Raw genomic sequence first — 22,779 nt, forward strand, 5'->3', positions numbered from 1 at the left:
GCTCCAGAAAAAAACCTGGCACTGGTGGCTTACGCCTGTAATCCTAGCTACTCAGGAGGCTGAGGTCTAGGATCTCCATTCAAAGCCAACCTGGGCAGGGAAGTCTGTGAGACTCTTATCTCCAATTAACCACCAGAAAACCAGAAGTGGTGCTGTGGTTCAAAGTGGTAGAACACTCACCTTGAGCAAAACAGCTCAGGGATAAATGCTCAGATCCTGAGTTCAAGCCCTGTGACTGACCAAAAACATCCCAAAACAGAAGTGGTGCTGTGGTTCAAGTGGTAGAGCACTAACCTTAAGCACAAGAGCCCAGGGACAGTGTCCAGACTCTGAGACTCGCACCAAAATTAAAGACAAAATTACTGTACTAACTTTACACTAGGATGCATAAGCATGCATTTCTGGCATCTTTAGGGGGAAAGCTACTTCCTGTGAAGCCTTTAACCTCATAGAAATAAAACACACAATACAGACCTTCTCTCCCTTAAGAGGATCAAAGTTATTAGTCAAGATGCCAAGGGATGCTCTTGGGATAAAATGAATCTGACTCGATTTCCATACCCACCATCACGGTGGTAGTTCATTACTGTGCTTATTGTTTTCTAGTGGTTCCTAAGTGTCTATTTTCGGTGCTAGGAATTTTCAGGGGAAGGTCTTCGAACCTTGGCAATTGCATACAGGGACCTGGACGACAAGTATTTTAAAGAGTGGCACAAGATGCTCGAAGATGCAAACACTGCCGCAGAGGAGAGGGACGAACGGATATGTGAGCTGTATGAAGAAATTGAAAGAGATCTGATGGTAGGCATTTAGAAGCATGATGGGTTGTGTTTACAGAAAGGATAATTATGTGTTTGGAGACCCAGCTTAGCACTAAACCAGTGGCTAAATCATCTTGCACATAACTGATGTTACTCTTTGAAACACTGTATCGTACTTTACATGTTGGCTTTGAGTTCCCTGGGTATGGCTCTCCTGTTAATTAGTCAAGTACCTTATGTAATTGGTAGAATACAGTAGACTATTACTTGTTAACCTCTGGTATGTCCCTGATCTTATGAGTTCCTATCCCCTTTTCCTGCTTTATGACCCACATTTTTGTGTTTTTCGATCATGAGGCCTGAACTCAGGGCCTGGGCGCTGTCCCTGAGCTCTTTTGCTGAAGGCTAGCTCTCTACTACTTTGAGCCACAGCTCTACTTCTGGTTTTCTGGTGCTCAGCTGGAGATAAGAGTTTCATCGCTTCAAAGCATGATCCTCAGATCTCAGCCTCCTGAGTAGCTAGAATTACAGGTGTGAGCCACCAGCACCTGGCCCTCTTGTACATTTTAACCCCCAGTATTTCTACCATTAAGTTGGGTTGATTTGGGGCCTTTTTTGGGAGTCTGTCTGTACTATTGCAATTGGATACTTTAATCAATATATCATACTGTATCATCCTTTTTATTTTTTTGTATTCCTTGACCTCCAAAACTCTGATCCTGGAAACCATAAATGTTTCAGCTATTGTTTGCATGCATTAACATATATGTTATTCTCTGTTTTCCATTGAAGCTACTAGGTGCCACTGCTGTAGAAGATAAGTTACAAGAGGGAGTGATTGAAACAGTTACGAATTTGTCACTAGCCAATATTAAGGTCTGGATTCTCACGGGAGACAAACAAGGTACATTTGAAGATGTATAATGATAACGTTTTGAAAAGGGAGACTTGAATTCTGTAGGATTTTTTTTTTTTGATGCTGGTCCCAGGGTTTGAGCTCAGAGCCTGGGCACTGTCCTTGGGCTTTTGTGCTTAAGGAAAGTGCTCTACCACTTGAACCACAGCACAACTTGTTTTGTGGTTTTTTTTAAGTGATTAATTGGGGATAAGAATCTCACAGACTTTCCTTCCTCCGCCTGGCTTCGAACTACGATTCTCAGATCTCAACCTCCTGAGTAGCTAGGATTAGATGTGAACCGTCAGGATTGGCTTGTAGTAAAATTTTAATTGAACAGAAATCCGCATTGGGTATTCCTCTAATTGTTCATATGAGGGAAATTTGAAATACAAAAAAAGGGAAGAAAGCCAATATACAGCAAGAATTTATTGTGTAAAAATAAGGCCAAAAACTAAAATACTTCCTGTAGTCTGTCTTAAAGTTAATAGAATTTCAGGCCAGTAGTCTTTTCCATCTGTAAGGATCAGAGGTATTAAAAATACTTAACAATTGGTTCCTGTGAGCACCGTCTCCAACCTAGAGAGAGGTCAACTCAGTATTAAACAGAGAATTAGGCGTCTCTGGTTACTCCTTTGGTTTCTTGCTGGTAGGAGTTTTTAGAAGATCTTCTGGGAGAGGTAAGAGTGACAGGTGAGCTTTGGGGAGACTTAGGGAAGGCTCTGTTCATGGATGGATTTTAGTATTTTAACAGCCACTATAGCTGCACCAGCATAATTGTTAGATCCCGGGATTATACACTCAGTAGTACAATGAGACTGGATTCTTTTGTTGGTGGTGGTTGCAGGGCTTGAACTCAGGGCCTGGGTGCTGTCCCTGAGCTCTTTTGCTCAAAGATAGCACTCTACCACTTTGAGCCACAGCTCCACTTCTGGTTTTTGAGTGGTTAATTGGAGATAAGAGCCTCATGGGGACTTTAATGCCTGACTGGCTTCGAACCATGATCCTCGGGCCACAGCTTCCTGAGTAGCTAGGATTACAGATGTGAGACACTGGTGCCAGGCTTGGACTCATTTTTAACAACAACAAAATATTAAGGTATTGTGTGTAGAATATGGTTTTCCTAAGAAAGTAAAAGGGATTGATATATTTTTGATTGGTTGCTAGCAGTAATAATTAAAATAATAAGTATTTTATGCTTGGCCATATGTAAACCAAAATATTCAATTGTCATACACTTGTTTTAGAAATTCTGTTCAGTTGTTAGATGATTTGGGGGGTGCACTGAGGAATTTACAGATTTGGTAAATCAAATCTCTATATCTTCATCAAATTATTAATTGGTCATAAATCTATCATTGTTATCACACCATTCAGTTATGAGATTTTAAGATGTCTTTGTGAATACTAATTTGAGAATCTGGAGACTTTTTATTTTTATTTTTGCTGGTCCTGGGGCTTGAACTCAGGTTCTGAGCACTGTTGCTGAGCTGAGCTGCTTTTGCTCAAGGCTAGTACTCTACCACTTGAGCCACAGCTCCACTTTGGGCTTTTTTTTTTTTTTGTAGTTAATTGCAGGTAAGAGTCTTGGTTAAGGATTTTCTTTTTTCTTTTTTTTGGGGGGGTGGGGTCTGGTCGTGGGGCCTGAACTCTGGACCTGGGCGCTGTCTCTCAGCTCTTCAGCTCAAGGCTAGCGCTCTACCACTTGAGCCACAGCGCCACTTCCGGCTTTTTTCTTTCTGCTTATGTGGTGCTGAGGAATCGCACGCAGGGCCTCATGCATGCAAGGCAAGCGCTCTACCTCTGAGCCACCTTCCCAGCCCCTTGGTTAGGGATTTTCTATCCAGGTTGTTCTCAAATAGTGATCATCGGATCTCAACCTCCTGAGTAGCTAAGATTACAGGTGTGAGCCACTGGCACCTGGCTGTGTAGGCATTTTTAAAAACTAGATAAGTAGAAGATTCAGAGAGGTTCTTCCTTCTCCATGGGTTGAGCAAGTGGTGACTTTGACCATGGAAACCAGGTCTTTGACTTGCCTTCTGGGTCACTGTGTTTTGCCATTCATCCTGTGGTCTTTAATCTTAACAAGATACGTAGGCTCTAAGAAAACGTACAATTATGGCTTCAAAAGGAGATGAAGAACTAGCCAGCCACCAGTTGGGCTCACACCTGTAATCCTAGCTACTCAGGAGGCTAAGATTTGAGGATCATGGTTCCAAGCCAGCCCAGGCAGGAAAGTCCATGAGACTCTTATCTCCAATAAATCACCAGAAAACCAGAAGTGGTGCTGTGGCGCAAGTGGTAGAGCGCTCACTTTGAGATGAAGAGCTGAGGGACAGTGCCCAGGCCCAGAGCTCAAGCCCCACAACACACACACACACACACACACACACACACACACACACACGCATGCACGTGCATACACACACACACACAAACACACACCCCTGAAGAACTAGTCTTATTTAGTAGTTTTTTTTTTTAACCAGAGATGGCTTTATTTTGTTTCAGAAACTGCCATCAACATCGGCTATGCCTGCAACCTGCTGACCGATGACATGAATGATGTGCTGGTGATTGCGGGTAACACTGCAGCAGAAGTCAGAGAAGAACTCAGGTAAGTGTTAAAGGGAAGGGGTGGGAAGCAAAATCAGAGGCTCACACTTGTAATCCTGGTTTTACCAGAGGTTGAGACCTGAGGATCATGATTCAAAGCCAGCCTGGGCAGAAAAATCCATGTGAGTGCTTAGCTTCTATTAACCATCAAAAAGCCGGAAGTCTCCATGTGGCTCAATTGGTAGAGCACAGGCTTGGAGTTGACACTTGGACGATTCTTTTATTATTATTTTTCTTTGCTTCTCAAAAAGCTCAATTAGTGAAATTCCAGATGGCTGGAGTTCAGAATAAATCCAAGAGTCAATTTTGGTGCCTAAAACGTAAGAATTCAACACCTCTGCCTCTGTGTTTGGCCTGTTTCCCCAGAGGTAAGGAAGGTTTCTGAGTAGAGAGGGTGAACTGTGGTTGGAGAGTTAGGGTTGAGTTCCCATCTCAAGATTTCACCCTGCTACTATCCATTTGATTAACTGAATAGATGGCCTAGCTCTTGTTATGGAGGAGAGATGTGGAGGAAACTGTATCGTTTTGGACTCTGTGATATCCAGATTTTTTCATAGATGTTAACGGCTTCCTACAGAACCAGTTTAGTGAAGAAGGACCTTCTGAGTAGCTCATGGTTTCAATATATCATGGGAAGGGAGGCATAGTAGAGTAGAGCTATTCAATTCATAGCAGCCAGGAAGCAGAGGACCAGAGACAAGAAGGGGCGAGGCATGATTACCACCCCACACCCCACAGGCCCAATGACCTATTTCTTCTAACCAGACCAACTTTTACAGCTCTGCTACCTTCTAAAAGTATATAGATTTTTAAATTCACTCATGTATAAAACTCTTGCATAAGATCAATAGGTCAGAAACCTCATATTCTTATCATCTCTCAAAATATCTTTAGAGACATACCCAGAAGTGTGCTTAATTAATTTCTAAGACATCCCTAAGCCCATTCAAGATGACCAACAAGATTAACCGTAATTTATAAATGAGTAGAAACTATCTAGAGGGCAAAATACCAATAGATCTCCAAATTATACTAGTGAATTCTGCTTTTAGGAATTTCCTTAAAGAAGAAAGAAGGAAGGAAGAAAAGAGAGAGAGAGAGAAAGAAAGGAAAGAGAGAAAGAAAGAAAGAAAGAAAGAGAAAGAAAAGTCCGGTGCTGGTGGCTCATGTCTATAATCCTAGCTACTCAGGAGGCTGAGATCTGAGGATCATGGTTCAAAGCCAGCTGGGGAAGGAAAGCCCATGAGACTCTTATCTCTGATTAACCACCAGAAAACTGGAAGTGGTGCTGTGGCTCAAGTGGTAGAACGCTTGCCTTGAGCTGAAGAGCTCAGGGACAGTGTGTAGGCCCAGAGTTCAAGCCCTATGACTGTCAAAAAACCCAAAAAAGCCAAATGTGTGTGTGTGTGTGTGTGTGTGTGTATGTGTATGAAGCCTTGAGTTCAAACCAGGTATCAGTAAAAAAAAAAATATGAAAATTAAAAAAAGAAATGTATAAATATTCATATAGGAATGTATTTGATAGATATAATAATAAGAAATGAGAAATAGTTTAAATTCCCAACAGTGAAGAATTTTGTTAAATACTATTTATCATACATATACAGACACACATACATATGCATACACATGTACATATATATACACATATGCACACAATGGAATGCTATGTAATCAAACTGTTTGTGTAGTTACTTACTGGCCTTGAAAGATGTCCATGATATATCTGATAAGTGATAAATGAGATTGCATCATGCATATAGTACATAAGAAGTATGTCTGTGTATATATGTATGTATTTATATTCATCAAGCACTATATGCCAATCCACACAACAATTAAGCCTTGGAAAACATTCAGGGGTTCTGTCCAGGTGATGTGCACCAGGTGATGTAGTAATGTTTATGCTTAGCTTTTACAATTAGGGGAAAACAGCTAAAATGTTTCCTTTTTTAAAAACTTTTTTTTTGGTCTTATTTTATAGTGGGGATTGAACCGAGGACTTTGCACTTGATAGGCAAGCGCTCTGTTGCTGAGCTACATCTAGTCCCTCATTTTGTTTTCAATAAAAAGGAAAAAATAAAAGGAAAAAAAGTGAAACATTTTTACCTAGACTCAGTATTCCACAACCCTGGAAGCCATCTTGCTCAGCTGACTGGCACACACTGTTTATTTCAACCTTGACTTGGAAGCTAACCAATTAAGTCAGTCCAAGACAGATAGACAGTATATGATAGCAAATTCTTTAATAGAGGAATCAATACATTTATTGGATAGATGTGCTGAATATTAGGCTTGGGGGAATAAAAGCTATGCTTGATACACTCCCAATTGTGACTATTACTATCTAAGCCCCTAATTTTGGGGATGAACTACTGAAATCATAAATACGTACCATTCCATTTTCTTGTGTTATGCTTTTGAGTTCAGAGAAAGTTCATGCCAAAAAAAAAAAACACACAACCCAAAAATGTATCAAAAGACCAGGATCTGAGTGATAGTAGCTATTGGAAGGAAATGACCTAAATGCTTCTATTTAAACCTGTCAAATGTGTTTAGAGTATGCCATAAACACGGATATGTAATTTTCATACATATTATACATACGGCTTGTTTCAAATTTAGTGTCTTGAAACTGTCTTAGACACTTGGATTCCTGGCTTCGTTTTACTGCATTAGCTGCTGCAGCTTTAAGAACATGTCCAGAAACCCACAATTAAATTGCTATAGGTTCTCAGATGTTTGCTACAATTGATTACATTTTACCAATACCTACATATGTTTTCCGCCCAAGGAAGAAGACTGAGAGTGTAATTTTGTTTGGTCTGATAATTCTGTATTTCAGTTGATCACATTTTGTGTGTGTGTATGTATGTGTGTGTGTGTGTCTGTGTGTGTGCGTGTATGCTCGTGCACGCACCAGAGTCCTAGGGTTTGAACTCAGGGCCTGGGTGTTGTCCCTGATTTTTTTGTTGTTGTTGCTTAAAGACAGTGCTCTACCACTTGTGCCACAGCACCAATTAACTGGAGATAAGAATCTCTCAGATTTTCCTTACAGAGCTAGTTTTGGATTGCGATCCTCAGATCTCAGCCTCCTGAGTAGCTAGGATTACAGGTATGAGCTACCAGTGCCTGGCCAATATTCACTTTTGATCACATTTTAACATTAGAAAAATTCATGTCCTCTTTGTTTTTTGTTTGTCTGTTTGTCAGTCGTGGGGCCTGAACTCTGGGCCTGGGTGCTGTCCCTCAGCTCTTCAGCTCAAGGCTAGCACTCTACCACTTGAGCCACAGCGCACTTCCAGCCTTTTCTGCTTATGTGGTGCTGAGAAATCAAACTCAGGGCTTCATGCATGCAAGGCAAGCTCTCTACCACTGAGCCACCTTCCCAGCCCCTCTTGTCCTCTTAACTGATTAAATCAGGAAATGACTACTGCTTCTGAGAAGTGTGCCAGTTCTACTCTAGCAAGTGATTTTTTCTCTTTCAAGCAACAAAATGGGCATTGGTATTTTCTTGAATAGGCAGTACATGGTAGAAAGTTTTCTGTTTGGATAATTAGCTCAGCACTGTCAAATATGCATGACTCCAGGAGTAGAAGTTTTCTGTTTGGATAATTAGCTCAGCACTGTCAAATATGCATGACTCCAGGATTGGGTAGGTAAGGTGATCAGGGTGTGATCTGGGCCATTATAAGATGTCAGGCTGAGGTGTGGAGAAATCTTCACATTGGCCATCAAGGTCATACAGATAATTTAAAACAGTGTATGAGCCAAATAAAATGCAAGTTGGTTCTTAATTATCTTGAGATTGGATCAGCTTGGCCCATTCCCATAGTTCTAATAATGAATGTGTTCCTGGGGTTGGCTATCTTACAGGTTTTCTAGATAGTAAGGGATGGTACAACTGGGGCTTAGCCAACATTTCATGTACTTGATTTCCTCTACTATTAGCATGGTAGTGATGCAGGGTTTGTGTGTGTGTGTGTGAAAGAAATGTTTATTTTTTATTGTCAAGGTGATGTACAGAGGGGTAACAGTTGCATAAGTAAGGTGATAAGTCCATTTCTTGTCAAACTTGTTACCCCTTCCCTCATATTTCTCCTGCTTTCCTTTCCCCCCACTCCCCACCCTCAAGTTGTACAGATCATTACCAACATACTGTCCTGTGTATATCGCTGTTGCATTGGTTTCCCCCTCATCTTTGTCTTACTGTTCTGCTGTTCACCTTCCTTCCCTAGTTCAAATAAACGTATGTACAAAAATCAAATACAGTGACAACAGGGGATACATGATAGGGAGAAGAACATACAAAAGAAACAAAAAAAATTCACATAGCATATTAAAAACAACAACCACCAAGAAAAACCTCTTGTGTCTTAGAGATCATTTCGCTTAGCATCATCTTATATGGTCACATGTACATAGCTATTGAGCTATTCTGCTTATCTGCTAAGATTATCCTAGATGTATACTAGTTATTGCAAATAAGGGAAACCATGGGACCTATGTTTCTTTGGGCCTGGTGTACTTCACTTAATATGATTTTTTTTTCCAAGTCTTTCCATTTCCTTACAAATGGGGCAGTGTCATTGTTTTGGATGGAAGCATAGAATTCCATTGTGTGTGTGTGTGTGCACACGTGTGTGTATGTTTATGTGTATGTATATGTATATATACCACACTTTCTTGATCCATTCATCTGCTGAGGGGCATCTGGGTTGGTTCCATATCTTAGCTATGGTGAATAATGCTGCGATAAACATAGTTGTGCTGGTAGATTTAGCATGGCCTTGTTTGTGATCGCTTGGGTAAATGCCCAGAAGTGGGATTGTTGGGTCACAGGGGAGATCTGTGTGTAATCTTTTGAGGAACTTCCATTCTGCTTTCCAGTGTAGTTGAACAAGTTTACCCTCCCACAATGCAGTAGGGTTCCCTTCTGGCCACATCCCCTCCAGCATCGGTTGTTATTAGAATTCTTGATTATAATGGGTGAGTTGGAATCTCAATGTTGTTTTGATTTGCATTTCTTTATGGCCAGAGTGTGAAGTAAGTTGGGTTTTTTTGTTTTTGTTTTTTTTATGGCGTGGGTTGTGGGGCTTGAACTCAGGACCTGGGCACTGTCCCTGAGGTTCTTTTGCTCAAGGCTTACGTTCTACCACTTGAACCACACCTCTACTTCTGGCTTTTTTGTGTGTGACTAATTAGAGATAAGAGTCTCAGGAATGTTTCTGCCCAGGCTGGCTTCAAACGGTGATCCTCAGATCTCAGCCTCCTGAGTAGCTAGGATTACAGGCGTGATGTAGTTTTTGTTATCCCTCTTGCTGTCATTTTATTCCAAACTCTGGCTGGCTATATGGATACGCTAGTTTTGTGTGGTAGATGGAGAACTAGAAATTAATGTCCTTGAGTTCTAGGCCTGGTTCTGATACCAAATAATCAAGTGGCTAGTAGTCACACAATTCAACTGCAGCTTCTTCTATGCTGTGGGAGGAAGACATTGGATCGGAACCTGGGTCTCTTAAGCCCAGAGCTTTAGTTTTTGTAGCAAATCCCACACTGACTTTTTTTTTTTTTAAAAGGTTGTATCTTGATTTTAATCCAGCGCCTACCAGATCCTTCTGGTATTTGAATAGAGATTTCCTTCAACAGTGCCACAGAATGACTTACTCCCCACATCTTACTCCCTTTAGAAGCTGCATGGACTCCGTCAGCGGCTTCTCCGGGTACCTTCCTGTGCTTGTTAGAGTCCAGGGCTGTGAAGGCCAGCGGTCGCTCAGACTGTTCATGTTTCTGCATGCCAGCACCGTTCTGAACTGCCTCTTCACGACAGAGCTGGCAGAACAGACATTCTTTTGTTTTAGCACGCGTGATTCGTCTTCTGTGGTCAAGCACTGTGTAGTGTGCCTGCAAAGACACACTATATCCTCCGGCGCGAGTTCTGCGCGGCTCCCCCTGCCACTTCCCTAATAAATTGTTCTTGCAAGAACCAGCTGGTGTTTAGAGAGCTCCGTGGCAGGGAGAAAAAGGAATGGCAGCTACAGAACAGGAGTAAATGTCTGACAAGCAGGGAGTGCCGGCCAGCGAGGAAAGACCACTGGCCGTTTAAAGAAAAAGAGAGAGCTGGAAAAGAAAAGAAAAACCCCAACTGTCCCTTTTCTGCCTGGAAAAGGGCTCAGGTCAGATGTTAGGAAGATGTGTCTTTGTTTTTTTGAGGGGGAATCCTAAGTAAATAGTATTTCAGCCAATACGTTCATGACCTTCAACCTCCTTCGGAATGTTCTCATTAAGGGAGAGGGGGGGAAAGACAGAGGTTGAGTCATTTATGCACACACGAGAACTTTACTAAAAAGGAAACCTCAGGAGATGTTTTCCTTGTGCTGCTTTAGGGCACAATTTATGGACTCTGCAGTACTGTCAGAGCAAATCTCCTTTTCCCAGGAACTTGCCTCCATTGCTTTCTTTATTATATGGGACTGTAAATTTTCAAAGCTGTGAGGGGGGAATTCCCTGACATGATTATCTGCTAGCAAAGTCTGACCCTCCCACGTCTCAAATAGTGATTTTTTTTTTCATGTCTGCTCTTCATCTCCTCCTGACTCTTATAACTCCCTAAATTTCACACATAGCCGTCTGACTTTATAAATCTTTTCCCTTGGTCCTGCAAACTGCTTACTAAATAGATGCTATCATCCGTAGGACCAAAGGTCACATGACCTCTGGGTTTCTAAATGTGGATGTGAGTTTTTGCTCTTGAAAAGCAGAAGGAAATGTTGAACCAGAAGATAAGGTGGTTGGTTGGTTGTGAAGTTTGGTTATTTTTTTTTTGGGGGGGGGGAGGTAGGTAGGTTGGGATTAAAAAAGTTGTTATTGCTGCTGTCTTTGCTTATAAGTATGTAAATAATTAGTGTGACACTTACCAATCATTAGAAAACAGCTTATTGCTTGGTTTTAATATGGTGATAATTCTCTTCTATTAGAGGAGTCTCTGCATTAATCCCTGTTAATAAATGTTTTCTGTGTTGGATGGGTCTTTATGGAGCCCATCCATTTTGCCATAAGCCCAAATATCTGTGATGTAGTTTATTTTTTCACTACTCATTTTCTTCTCTCCCTCTCTCTCTTTTACTGAGTAGCCGTACGAAGGTTTCAATTTGACAGTCCAGTTTAGAACAAAGCATCTTGGTCAGTGTCATCCTTTCTATCAATCTCCCCCCTCTCTCCCAACTCCACCCTTCCCCAATTACTTGGTTCTCCTGTCATATCTGTATATTGAATATTATGACTGTATTTATCTCTTTCCATGTGTGCCCCCCAAACCCAGATAAAACATGCTTTTGCTTCCTAGCATTCATTTTGTTTGTTGTTCAAAGGAGGTAAACCATTGGAATCCTCCCCCCAATCTACCATACTTGAATCCATTTGTTTGTGTATATATACATATGACCCATGAATAGGTGTTCATACCCCACATTTTTTTTTGCCAGTCCTGGGGCTTGGACTTAGGGCCTGGGCACTGTCCTTGAGCTTTTTTTTTGCTGAAGATAGCACTCTACCACTTGAGCCACAACTCCACTTCTGGCTTTTTCTGTGTATGTGACTGAGGAATCGAACCCAGGGCTTCATGCATGTGAGGCAAGCACTCTACCACTAAGCCACATTCCCAGCTCTTATACCCCACTTTTTCTGAGCCTTCAGTTCGTGCATGCAAGCGTATCTGCTGGTAGATCTCTGGTTGTGGTTGGAGCTTTTGTGGTTAGTTCAGCTTGTCCTAGATTACTTCAAAGCCTGTCACCCAGGGGTCTTCACAGAGGGAATTTCCTTTCCCTTAAAGGCATCATTTTTGCATGATGAAGAGAACACTAAAATGCCACTTCTGAGGATTTTTTGTCACCATATAAGCTTTCTCTTAAGTGCAAGAGATGGATAGGATGTGGGCAGGATTGTTGCACAGTACCACTAATTTAATCGAGAGCATTGGTAAAGTTTCCATGGGGACCAGCCCTTATGCACTTGGGTGTCTCTAGTTTCTTTCCTAGAGGATCAATCCTATTGCTTGAGACTGTGTACACATTTAATAACTAAACATGCCATCATTTGCTCTTATTACCATTTTTTAAATGTGTTTCTCAAGCCCAGTGTGGCAGTTCATGCCTGTAATCCTATCTAAGGAGTCTGAGATCTGAGGATCATGGTTCAAAGTCATGGGACTCTAGTCTCCAATTAACCACCCCAAAAAACGGAAAGTAGTAGAGCATGAGCCTACGTCAAAAGAGCTCAGGGACAGTGTCCAGGCCCTGAGTTCAAACCCTATAACTGGGGGGAAAAAAGAGGCTGAGATCTGAGGATCATAGTTCAAAGCTAGCACGGGGCACAAAAGTCTGTGAGACTCTTTATCTCCAATTAACCATGAAAAAGCTGGAAGTGGAGCTGTGGTTCAAGTGGTAGAGCACCAGCCTTGAGTGAAAAAGCTCAAAGATAGTGCTCAGATTCTGAGTTCAATCCCTAGTATGTACACACACACACACAAATGCAAATGTGTTTCTCAGAGGACTGCTATTTTAAGACAGTGTAGATGTACAACAAATCTACCAAGCTTCCCTAGTTAAACCCAGCTCAAAATGGTGATAACCTGTCAGGTAATATAAAACAATGGAGAAGATTCTGTGTTCATTTTGTTTCCCCCACTCATATCCTGGAAGGTAGACATCTGCTCCAGCCTCCCTCCCCCATCACCCTGCACTAACTACCCAGGTGACTTGCTCACACTGGATCTTGTGCCAAGCTGTGTTTGAATAGCAGGAAAATGAGAGTTTGCCTTTGGAGTTGTAGATAGGCTCCATGTACTTTGTTACAGTGTTTTCTTTCTTCTTGCCCTTGTTCTTTAAGGACAGCGAAGGAACTTTTGTTTGGACGCAGCCAGCACATTTTGGATAGCCAGGTACTCCGTGAAAAGCAGCAGCCACTGGAACTGAAATCTGTCGCAGCAGAAGACAGTGTAACGGGAGATTATGCCTTAGTCATAAATGGCCACAGTTTGGTGAGTTCGCTTCAGGCTTTTGTCCTTTCTTTTACTTTATCCCCATAATCATCTCTTTTGTGTTGTCATAATGAGAACTGTGTGTGTGTGTGAGCGTGTTTCTCAAATGACACTAGGAGAAATAAGCCATACACAACCGTTTCCTGTTTGCAAAGGAAAAAGGAAACCTCTAATATATATTTCATACATTATTGTTTAAACCGTCACAGCAGAGAGAGAGTCTGAAGAAATACTGTATTCACAGAGTATCAATCTTGTCAAATGACTGCAAAGCACTTAGCCATATTATTTAAGTGCTTTTCCAAGGATGGGGGCGTGTCACCGCTTGGTGTTATTTAATTAAAGTAAATGCAACTGGATGGATGAATTGCAATTACTGCTCTTGCTAATGTCTGTGATTTGCACAGCATAGCCTGACCTTCATATAATTACCACACCAAATTATTGCCATTCAGATACCTCTGGTGGTTTTTTTCTAAATAGCAGCATTTTGTAGCCAGGCCAAACAATTTGCTTTGATTAGGAAATCTGGTTTTTGTCATAATAGAATAAACTTGCATTGTACTTTTAATGTAGTTCAGGTTCCAAGTCTTGAACAAAAAAAAAATCAAAACACTCCTCTTGGTTTCTAATTTAGAATACAAAAGGTCCGATTGCACTCTAGTGAAATTATCATTTATGTGCACAAAGAACTAATCTCACATCTTTCTTTGGCTTTGATGATTCTTTTTTCAACTTTGGGGAAAAAAATAAAATGTTTCTTCTTGTAGAAAGTTTCTTAGAGGACAAAAGAAGTTGGATGTGAGTATATTGTATTTTTCCCCCTCCCTTGTGATCATCTGTCCGCTAGCTCTTAGAGCTCAGAGTTCTCCAGCTGGACTGCAGACCTAACATGTTGCCTTCTACACCATGGAAAGTTACAGAGCGTCTCTGCAGGCCAAGCTCCGTTGAAAGTTTGTCCAGATGACACGAACTTCTCCCTTGCTCAGATGAACAGCAACTGAGCATTCGAAGGCTGTCATCTGGGATTTACAACTGGAAGCCTCCAGGCTGAGTTGCTCAGAGACAGCAATCCAGACAAGAGCCCTAATAGGCTGGGTTTGACCTCAGGCTCAAAGAAAGCCATGTGTTGGTAGGGTGGGAGCAGTCAGGTGAGAACTTATCCTTTCTCTCATCTCCGTCTCTCTCTTGTCTATGTGTCTCTACCTCAATCTCTCTCATCTCTAGCTGTCTTTCTCTCAATGTGTCTCTCGGTCTCTGTCTCCCTCTCTGTCTGTCTCCATCTTTCTCTGTGTCTGTCTTTCTCAAGGTGCTAAATCGATGCTTTGCAGGACTACTCCCTTAGCTTCAAATCCTGATGCGAAAGGTCTCTTCCCATGTAAGGAAATCAACTGTTTCTGCAAGTATGGTTAGAATTTTTTTGTTGATTTTGTGGTGACTCTATAATTGGCGCAGATCCTGATGCTGTGTAATGTAATTGGACCTCTCTTTCTCCAAGTCTGATTCGAGTTTTCTTTTTTACTTATTGATCCTCAAGAAGAAAGAGTAGAGAGCCCACTGGCCATGCTAAATAACGCAGCCAGTTCAGGAAGGCTCAGTACAATTTGAGACTTCTGAATCGGTATTTCCTCTGGGAATAGGCTTGGCGATGAGAATTTTCTAGACTAGAGTATGTTTTCTTTATATTCAGCCACCCAGTTGTTTCATTAGCACTAATTAAGCACGTCCAGATCACAGTGCTGAAGCCCGAGGTTAAAGATAGGAGTTGGAACCCCTGGCCTGGCAATTGCTGTCCACTGGTATGAAAATCTCTATAAAAGAGGAATGGCTACAATGCCCTGTGTCTGCTTAGAGAAAGACAAATCTCATCTCGTAGAGTGAACAGAGAAAGCTTTCTGGAGCAAGTGATGTTTGCAAATAGAAATAACAATAAGAATAAAAGCACCAAAGCAAAATAAACCATATTAAATCACGGGAAACAAGTGAGTTGGTGACATGTGAATGATGAATGGACTTAAAATGGCCGGGTTCAGAAGATAAAACTCACAAGTATAGGCAGCTGGCTGAGAGTGTTTGCTTGAAGATTCACTTAGAGATGTTTGAGTGGATTCCTGTTAACTCCTCTTCATGTCTTCATTTGAAAGTATATAAGAAAGCTGGGCATCAATAGTGTGTGCTTCTAATCTTAGCTACTTGTGAGGCTGAGATCAGGCTCTCCAGGATCGAGGCTAGCCTGGACAGAAAAGTTCCCAAGACTCCAAGCTAGACATGGCGGCATGCATTCTTCATCCCACTGATGGAAACTTAAACGTAGGGGGATTGTGCCTCCGACATGTGCTCACCTGGGAAGCAAGAACCTCTCCTAAAATTAATCAGTGAGAAACAGGGCTGGAGCAATGACTTACATGGCCAAGTGTCAGCCTAACAAGCATGGGGCCTGGCGTTCAAACTCCCGGCCTAGTACTGCCCCCTCCCAAGACAGATAGCATGACGTGTTTTCTAGAAAAAGAATTACATGGTTACATGGGAAGGGATTATATTGTTTTTCAGCATTTCCTTAGCATATCTAACTGTTCTATGCACTTGGACTTAGCCAGGGTCCAACTGGATGGGAAGTCTGCTTGAGATGCAGGATGCCCGGCCTGCTTTTTTAAGCCTCACCTGGTATCAGCCATGGTACTCTTCAAGGAACAATGTGCATCCGATCTGCTGTTCATCTTGCCCGCAATGAACAAGCACAACAAACGCTACAACACAAAAACAACAGCGCAAGGGAACCAACAAATCCCATCACAAACAACAGCCCAGTAACCATCACTTGTAGTTCCTTCTAAACAGTGAGATCTTTTCTTGCTTATTCAAAGATTATTATTTAAAAATTCCTTCGTGTTGACTAGGAGTTTCATACTCATTTCTTTATTTGATTTTGTGATTCTGGGTCAATAATTATTTGTTGCAGTGAATACAATGGTTTAAAATAAAAGTTTTTTTTAAAAAAGACATGTAAGCTATGTGCTGGTGGCTCACACCTGTAATCCTAGCTACTCAGGCAGCTGAGATCTGAGGATTGGAAACCAGTCTGAAAGTCCATGAGGCTCATCTCCAATTAGCCATCAAAAGCCTAGAAGTAGAGCTGAAATGATAGAGCATCAACCTTGAGGGAAATAGCTAAGGGACAAGCGTCTAGGCCTTGAGATCAAGCCTGAGTGTACACACACACGTACACATGCACACACACACACACACGCACGTGCACACACACACACACACACACACATATCCCGGATTACAGCTGTCACATATTGTGATATGTTCTTTCCTGGATTTTGTTTTTCAATGACACAGGCCTATGCACTAGAAAGTGACATGAAGAATGGTCTCTTGGAGCTTGCCTGCATGTGTAGGGCTGTGGTTTGCTGCAGAGTTACACCACTCCAGAAAGCCCAAGTAGTAGAGCTGGTAAAGAAGTACAGAAATGCCGTGACCTTGGCCATCGGCGATGGAGCCAACGATGTCAGCATGATTAAAAGTAAGCAGATAATGCTATATCATGGACACTTTTTATCCCATGTCATCTGGCCCTGCGGTGATTATTACCTTGATTATTGACTCATTAAAGTCAATGAGGTGAATCTCTCTCTTTCTCTCTCTTTCTCTTTCTCTCTCTCTGTCTCTCTCTCTCTCTCTCTCTCTCTCACACACACACACACACACACACACACAAGTAAGTGAGTATTTTCTCTGTCCAGCACGCTACTTACATGGAGTCTGTGGGTTCAGAATTTGGTAGTGTGTCATATACACCATAATGATTTTGCTGTGCTTCCCCTGGTCCTGGGGTTTGAACTCAGGGCCTGGGCACTGCCCCTAAGCTTCTTTTGCTCAAGGCAAGTGCTCTACCTCTTGAGCCACACCTCTACTTCTGGCTTTTTGCTGGTTTATTGGAGATAAGAATATCATGGACTTTCTTACCTGGGCTGGCCTTGAGCCACAATCCTCAGAAGTCAGCCTCCTAAGTAGCTAGGATTACAGAAATGAGCCACCTGTGCCTGGCTTGCTTTTCTCTTTAATTAAATCCTTTGTGTATTTTTAGGCTAGAAAAATGCCCTGGGTCAGCTTTGAGTATTTGGGGACATAAAAGCAGCCATGTGGTTAAGAGAACCGGAGGTAAATAACAACATGTGGGTGCCACTTAGAAATAGAGTTCATGTAAGTTACTGAACTTTCCTGAATCCAATTTCCCTCTTATGTAAAACTAGGGTAAACAACTACTGTATTTCATGAATATATGTAAAAAAAAAACCAAACACCAGAATTGTTATAGTTAGAAGGTTTCAATAAATAAATGTCCTAAAAGAGAAATACTAAGTTCCCAAAAGATATGAACAGCCAGACACTAGTAGCTCATGTCTGGTAATCCTAGCTATTCAAGAGGGTGAGATCCGAGGATTGTGGTTTGAAGCCTGCCTCTGACAGGAAGGTCTGTTAGACTCTTCTCTCCAATTAAGTAGGGAAAAGCCAGAAGAAGAGCTGCGATTCAAGTAGTAGTAGAGCACTAGTCTTGAGCAAAAAAGCAAAGGGCTAGAGCCAAGGTTCTTGGGTTCAAAGCCCAGTACTGGAAACAAAGAAACAAAAGAAGGAAGGCTATTGTAGCTTTGTTCTGGGACCCAAACTTTTCCTCTTTTGCGTCATAGGTGCTCATATTGGCGTTGGCATCAGCGGCCAGGAAGGACTGCAAGCTGTCTTAGCCAGTGACTATTCATTTGCACAGTTCCGGTATCTCCAAAGGCTCCTGTTCGTTCACGGAAGGTGGTCTTACTTGCGGATGTGCAAGTTCCTCTGCTATTTCTTCTACAAGAACTTTGCGTTCACACTTGTGCATTTCTGGTTCGGTTTCTTCTGTGGATTCTCAGCACAGGTGGGTAAAAGGTACTTAGATCTCTTGTATCAGATTTCATGACTCACAAATGATTCTTTTTCATGGCTCTTTATGAATGAAGAACATTTTTCTATGACTGATACAAGGGACAGTATTATAAATGTGTAATTGATAGCTGACTTGAGCTTTGATCCAGCCCAAGAAGAAGACATATATATATATATATATATATATATATAAAACAATAAGAAATGTTGAGGTATCTTTTATGGGAAGATTAGTCACTTGAACACGTAGAATGTACCTGATTTGAGAGTAATATATTTTCAATTGGAGAGAACTCAAAGCTGTGTTGATAGCAGCTTTTCAGCTAAAAGTTGGTCTGTGTAATGTAGGTAGCAAATAAGTAATTTAGCAAATTAGTACATTTGGCATCCTACTTTTGTATCTACAAGTAGTGATTTTAATCAGATGTATAAATTCTATACATTTTACTCTTCCTCCTCACCTTTTATGGTTTTCATGTTAACACTTCACATCTTGTTATAATTTGTATCTTGGAACAAATTGTTGTAGCTTTCGTTTTCTTTAAAAAAATAGTTTTGCCTTTTGACCATTATACTAGAGATAGAATTGAGTTACCTATCATTGTTTTGGATTCAACAGTGTACTTCCCAGGAGTTTATAGTTTCCTATGTTTTTGCATTACTAATCAGTAACCACTTCTTCTTTTAGCTTGACCTGCCGTAGCATTTCTGGTAAGCAGGTCTAGTGGTAATCCATACTCAGCTCTTGTTTGAGATAGATTTCATCATCATTTTTGAAAGACAAGGCTACTGGGTATATAAGTATTCTGATTGCTAAGGTTTTTTTTTTCTTTCAAGATTATGAATGAATTGTTTCTGCCGAGGAATACACTACAATACTCAGCAGGGGTGTCCTTATTTTTGATTCACTTTCTCTTGCTCATTTTCAACATTTGTCCCCAAACCCAGGGCCTCATGCATGCTAAGACATACTTTGCACCTGAGCTTTACCTTAAACCCTTTAACATTTAACAATTTGATCGTGCTGTGCCTTGGTGTGGGTTCCCTTGGATTCATCTTCTTTGATGTTCTCTGAGATTCCTAAATTGGGCTTTCTATTTCCTTCCCCAGGGATGGAAAGTTCTCTGCTGATAGGTCTTTGAGTTTGTCTTCTGACCATTTGTTTCTACTCCTCGGATGCTTAATAATGCATCAATCATGCTGCCTGATGTCGGGTCAAGCTAGCTTGAAGACTTAAGCTATCCTTACTCAGTATATTTCCCTCTTGCCAACCAGTACAGCATCAGGTTGGGTAACTGACCTATCTTGGAGTCTCCTGAAAATTCCAGTTTGTGGTTCAAGTTTTTAGGAGTTTTTGTTTGGCCTTTCCTTTTAGCCAATGCAAAGCCAGCACAGAGACTTTCCCTCTAGTGTCTTTCTGCACGAACACGGTCTTTCTGTCACATCCAGGACTTAGGCCTGGGCTGCCGTTTGGTCTTACCTTGACATCAGTGATAGTGTTTTAGAGTCAGTGAGATTGGATATTATTGCTACCCAAACTTATTCGGTATGTTGCACTATTGTATTTCCCAAGCAATAGGCATAGTGTCCTGTAAGTCAGGGGCCATAGGAAGCCCTCTTTAGGAAGTTCTGTTACAGGCATTTCTACAGCGACGATTTCAAAACATGACAGTGGCTTGCTGTTTATCCTAGCTCCAATGTTTGAAAAGCAATCAACAGACAAAGCACGAAGAATACAGTCCCCATAGGAACAGGCTATTTATACTCGTTTTTTTCCAATACATTTTCATCTTTAATTCTGGTCCAAGGGATAAAAACAGCTTTGTTTTATATACCAAAGTAAGAGGTTTACATTTAGACTACTGATAAGTCTTTTCCATTATCTTCAAAGTTTTCACTGGATTATAAAAATATTTACATGTGAGCCGGTGCTGGTGGCTCAGATCGGAGAATTTCGGTTTGAAGCTAGTTAGTCAGGGAAGTCCACGAGACTCTTAATTATCTACCCAAACTGCTGGAAGTAGATGTGTGGCTCAAGTGGTAGAGTACCAGCCTTGAGCAATATAACTCAGGGAGACTGCCCTGAGTTCCTGCCCTAGGACCAGTTGGCGTGCATGCGCGTGTGCACACACACACACACACACACACACACACACACACACACAGGGTCCATGTAACTCTAAATCATCCAGAAATAACTGCTGAGAACCCCTCAAAACTATCTATAACTGGATTTGTCCCCCAAACCATCTATTAGTGATGAAACTTTCTTAAGCCTTGATCACTTCTAGTCTTTTAAAGAAAGGTGGTCCCTGGAAGCCTTTACACATCCTGCCATCTCTCTAAATTGCTTCAGTGAAGTTGAATACTCTTAAGGTGAAAGAGAGCCAGTAGGAATAATAGCTCCCAGCCCCAGCAGACTGAATGAACTGCACGCATCTCTTGAGAGGCCATTCGTGATTAGGCTTAATCTTCAGTCACTTTATTTGTCCCATCCTGACAGGAGGGAAGACTTGGCATCTACATTCCCTGTCAGCTCTCTACATGACCCAGTATTCTTCCCTGCACCTCTCAACAGACTGTTTTGAAGCCAACCCCTCTTGCAGCCGAAACCAGCAGCCCAAATGTACAGACTGTGTCTTTACCCACAATGTCGGCTTTGAACCGCTACCAGTTTTAATTCTTTTAATGAAGTGACGCATGCTGTTTCTTGACTGCCTCCACCTGTTTTGTTTGCTGCCTGTGGGGTAGGAGACTCGGCTGTCTCAGGTGGTGGGGGGGGAATGCAGGCTGGGTACTTTGTTCTGGTTCATTCAGTGCCCCTCTTCCCTTGTGACTGATTTGAGACACACTGGAAAAGAAATTTTCCTGGGAGGGAACACACTCTTTTTGTTTGCTCGGTGAGAACCGTTTGGAGTGTAGAGAACAAGGAGTGTAGGTCTTGCTGAAGCCTAGAATCATTGCTCTGGCGAGGAGTCTCAGAGGTAATCAATGCAGCATTTGATTTTATAGAGAAGGAACCCGAGTATCCCAAGAGCTGAGAACCAGTGGTGAGCATAACTGAAATTCAGAACTCTCTCATCTGGGGGCTGGAGGTGTGGTGTAAGTAGTAAACCTGCGTAGCACGCACTAGGCGCTTCGTTCAAACCCCAGTACCACCAAATCCGGTTTCTCTTTTAGTGCTCTGTCTACTCTGCTTGATAAGAGACTGCTCGGTTTAACATGAACTGAGACAAACTAAGCTATAGCCTTTATAAATTTCCCTTTTTAAACACCCCCAGATCAACAAACGTTTGCTTTATTTGAAATCTGAAGGAGAAACGTCCAGAAACACGCAGTCTCCCCTATGACTTTGCAAAGGAAAACGGACCCTCTCATCTAGAGAGTGCAAATGTCTCAGGTGGTATCTTCCACAGCTTCGACATGAGGTCAGATTTTCCCCCTGGATGAACGGCCTTCTACCATCATTGACAAGCTGGAGGCTAGCTTCTACCAGCAAATACTCCAGCTGTTCTGCCTCTGAGGTATATTAAATACAGTCTGTCCTGAGGAGATTTCCAACCAGATTTCTGACCCAGAGAAGTCTGGACAGAGGTCAGATATGTTCTCCATATTGAACCATGGGTTCCTTTTTCTGGACATACTTGATCCAATCGATTCTTGAAGACTTTATGATTTCCATGCAGTCTACTACCTGTAACCTATTTCAGAAGTTAACTCTGTCTTCAGGAGTTGTAATAAAGATGAGCTATTCCCTACCCAAGATAAGAGCCAGAAAAAATATAAATTGAAGCCCTAGTTAGGAAATTTTCATTTCAAACTATGCAACTACTGGCATAGAATGCTTGTGAGATGCTATTATCTGGTGACAATTTATCATTGTCAGCGAGATACAGAGCTGTGTATTTAAAAAAAAATTCTGCTATGATATGGAAGCAATTATTTTGTCAAGGCTGGAAAAAAGTTTAGCTCTGTCAAACAATATCAGAAAACTCCCAGTGAAAAGTCCAGAAAGAGCGAGACGAATCTCAAGGCTCTAATGCCGTTATGGGCCCAGTTACCTGTGATTCTGTTTCTCTCCCTGGCAGGGTAGCTCTTCCTGTTTGCCTTCCAGATGTTCTATGTGGAAAAGCCAGCGTGGGGCTGGGTCTACTGGCGTGGCTGTTCTTTCCAGATCTCTCTGGTGGGTTTCTGCTAATTACCTAAACGAAGGACATATGTGCTAAAGCCAAACACCTCATCTGTATTCCACAAATGTGTTTTCTTTAAATGACAATTTTTTTTAAGGCCAGAAAAAAAAGTCATCATAGAGAGAGATTTCTTTTGCCATGCACAGCAAAATGAGGGCTTCATATCTCCACGGTGGTGTTTTGTTCTTTAACTTTGTCTAGGCTGGCTGATAGGGACGTTACTTTGCTCCTGTGGGTGCAGGAGGGGCGTGCTTTAAAGAGGAAAGCAGGGAAGCTGCAAAAAGTGCACACTCTCCTCTTCCCTTGATTTCTGGTCTGGGAAAGACGCTTCCAGGAAGATTAGTGGCCACTCAT

At 41.7% G+C, this 22,779-nt stretch overlaps 1 protein-coding gene across 1 annotated transcript in view; it reads left to right on the top strand.

Moving 5' to 3' along the window:
• The window catches only part of Atp8b4 (ATPase, class I, type 8B, member 4), a 102,332-nt gene that overhangs the window by 62,835 nt on the left and 16,718 nt on the right, over positions 1 to 22,779 (top strand). Inside the window, exons 16-21 of the mRNA XM_013009961.1 lie at positions 637 to 801; positions 1,554 to 1,665; positions 4,168 to 4,273; positions 13,159 to 13,309; positions 16,655 to 16,838; positions 18,004 to 18,227. Of these exons, the coding sequence (XP_012865415.1) occupies positions 637 to 801; positions 1,554 to 1,665; positions 4,168 to 4,273; positions 13,159 to 13,309; positions 16,655 to 16,838; positions 18,004 to 18,227 (942 nt within the window). The remainder of the gene's footprint in view (positions 1 to 636; positions 802 to 1,553; positions 1,666 to 4,167; positions 4,274 to 13,158; positions 13,310 to 16,654; positions 16,839 to 18,003; positions 18,228 to 22,779) is intronic.

The sequence above is a fragment of the Dipodomys ordii genome, unplaced genomic scaffold (assembly GCF_000151885.1).
Source record: "Dipodomys ordii isolate 6190 unplaced genomic scaffold, Dord_2.0 Scaffold11, whole genome shotgun sequence".
NCBI lineage: Eukaryota > Metazoa > Chordata > Mammalia > Rodentia > Heteromyidae > Dipodomys > Dipodomys ordii.